The sequence below is a fragment of the Sphaeroforma arctica genome (genome assembly GCF_001186125.1).
Source record: "Sphaeroforma arctica JP610 unplaced genomic scaffold supercont1.491, whole genome shotgun sequence".
Lineage (NCBI taxonomy): Eukaryota > Ichthyosporea > Ichthyophonida > Sphaeroforma > Sphaeroforma arctica.
The window spans coordinates 52156-53887 of record NW_014040067.1 but is presented as its reverse complement, the minus strand read 5'-3'; the positions used below and the strand labels follow the sequence as shown (position 1 = coordinate 53887).

At 37.7% G+C, this 1732-nt stretch overlaps 1 protein-coding gene across 1 annotated transcript; it reads left to right on the top strand.

Annotated features, from left to right (window-relative positions):
* Window positions 1–752: 752 nt before the first annotated feature.
* SARC_06712 (hypothetical protein) lies at window positions 753–1116 on the top strand (the record flags this gene model as incomplete). Its single annotated transcript, XM_014299374.1, has 1 exon — window positions 753–1116. A coding segment is annotated over one exon (319 nt), but the record flags the coding sequence as incomplete, so codon positions are not given.
* Window positions 1117–1732: the final 616 nt, after the last annotated feature.

Here is a 1732-nt window from a genome sequence, read left to right as displayed (position 1 = left end):
ACAGATACGGAGCAACTATGTACATGTTGATATTTATAGCTCGGAGTAGATATGTGCTGCGTAACTGCAGCGGTGATAATTGATGAACATTAAAAAAAAAACAGCTTTGAGGCCAATTGAGGATTACTGAAAGCCTAAAACTTTCAGTCAGAGGCTTTCAGCCTCAGCTCGTCAGCTCCATCCTGATTTTTGTTTTGTTGTTTATTTTTCAAAAAATACTGATGACTACATTCATACTCATAGTACATACAGCTGAGGCCTGAGGGCCTCTCTAAAGTCTACTCTAGATTCAGTAGAGGCTCTCTCTATCAGAAAAGAGCAAAGCCTAAAATATCAAATATTCATGTACATAGAATTAAAGAATACTTATGAATGTAATATATTAATATTAGAAAAAAATATAATAAAATGGCGTGACGCCGTGACCTCATCAGTGTTTTTACTTTTTAAAAGTACACTTTTTAAATAAATAAATACAAATTAGACATTATTTCACTGTGGATTCTGTGGAAAGTTGAAAAATGAAAACGTTTATGCTCTAATAACATAAATAATATCAACTCTCTCGACTCTTGAATCTCGACTCTTGTCGAGAGTGACGAGACTCGAGTCAACGTAGTGATACCAGTTGGCAGTTTTAGGTGACTATAAATAGCTTGGATTCAGGAACTTATTTAAAAAAAATTTGTTTGTAGCTTGCATATATATAGTCACTTACCGAAATATCATGGAATCAAAACAAGTATATAATACACAATACTGATACACACCAATTTTTTATATATGATATTCTTAATCGCGACCACTGTCATATTCTCCGGTGTAGTTGTAGCTCAGCCCGCTGTCCCCAACTTCGTTGATGTCGCTCCCTACTGTGCCTCTATAAACGAATCCGAATTGTGTCTATCCGAGTTCGCATGTAACTTTGACATGAAGCAATTTATCTGCGTAGGCGACCCCGTGGCCACTGCTCGCCTGAACGACGCTGCTTGCTACCCAAAAAACGAGGTGATATGCAAGACTGATCCCCGATGCTTTTTTCGAGGAAGCTATGTGTCGAGGTGCGGATGATATGGCAAGCCTGTAAATTGCTTTATATACGGCAATTGATCTTGAAGGTATTGCGAAGGTTTTAAGCGCCTGCGGCGCATTCAATGATTCGAGGACATGCTCAATTACTTACGATGGAATGTGTGCCTGGGAAGGGAAGCATGTAAATCAGTCCCCACTGCTATTTCCGAAATTAATCGAATCGAGTGTGAAAGCATGGATACGGCAAGATGTTTCAGTGCACTACATTTTATTACTGTTGATATTGGTACATGTGTGCCGTCTGAAGTCGTAGCCATCATCGGATATAGTGGCAGTGGTAGCGAGGGCGAGGGCGAAGAATGGGGTGAAGAAGACGATGGCGAAATCGAGTTTGATGCAGAGATGTAAGCAAATGACCCAATACATCGCTTCGGATGTCGGCTGAACATCAAATTGGCATTCAAACTGAAGTTATCGAACCAATCACAATGTAAGAAATGTATAGGTCAATAGTGAGAATAAAGACGATGTATAGCCCTCTCTTCTAAAGAGAAGGCATACCAAGCATAGTACATAAAATCTCATATGTATATAAAAAATACTACCTACATTTGTATATATATATATATATATATATATATATATACATATACACAACAACATACACACACACACACACATATATATAATATATATATTA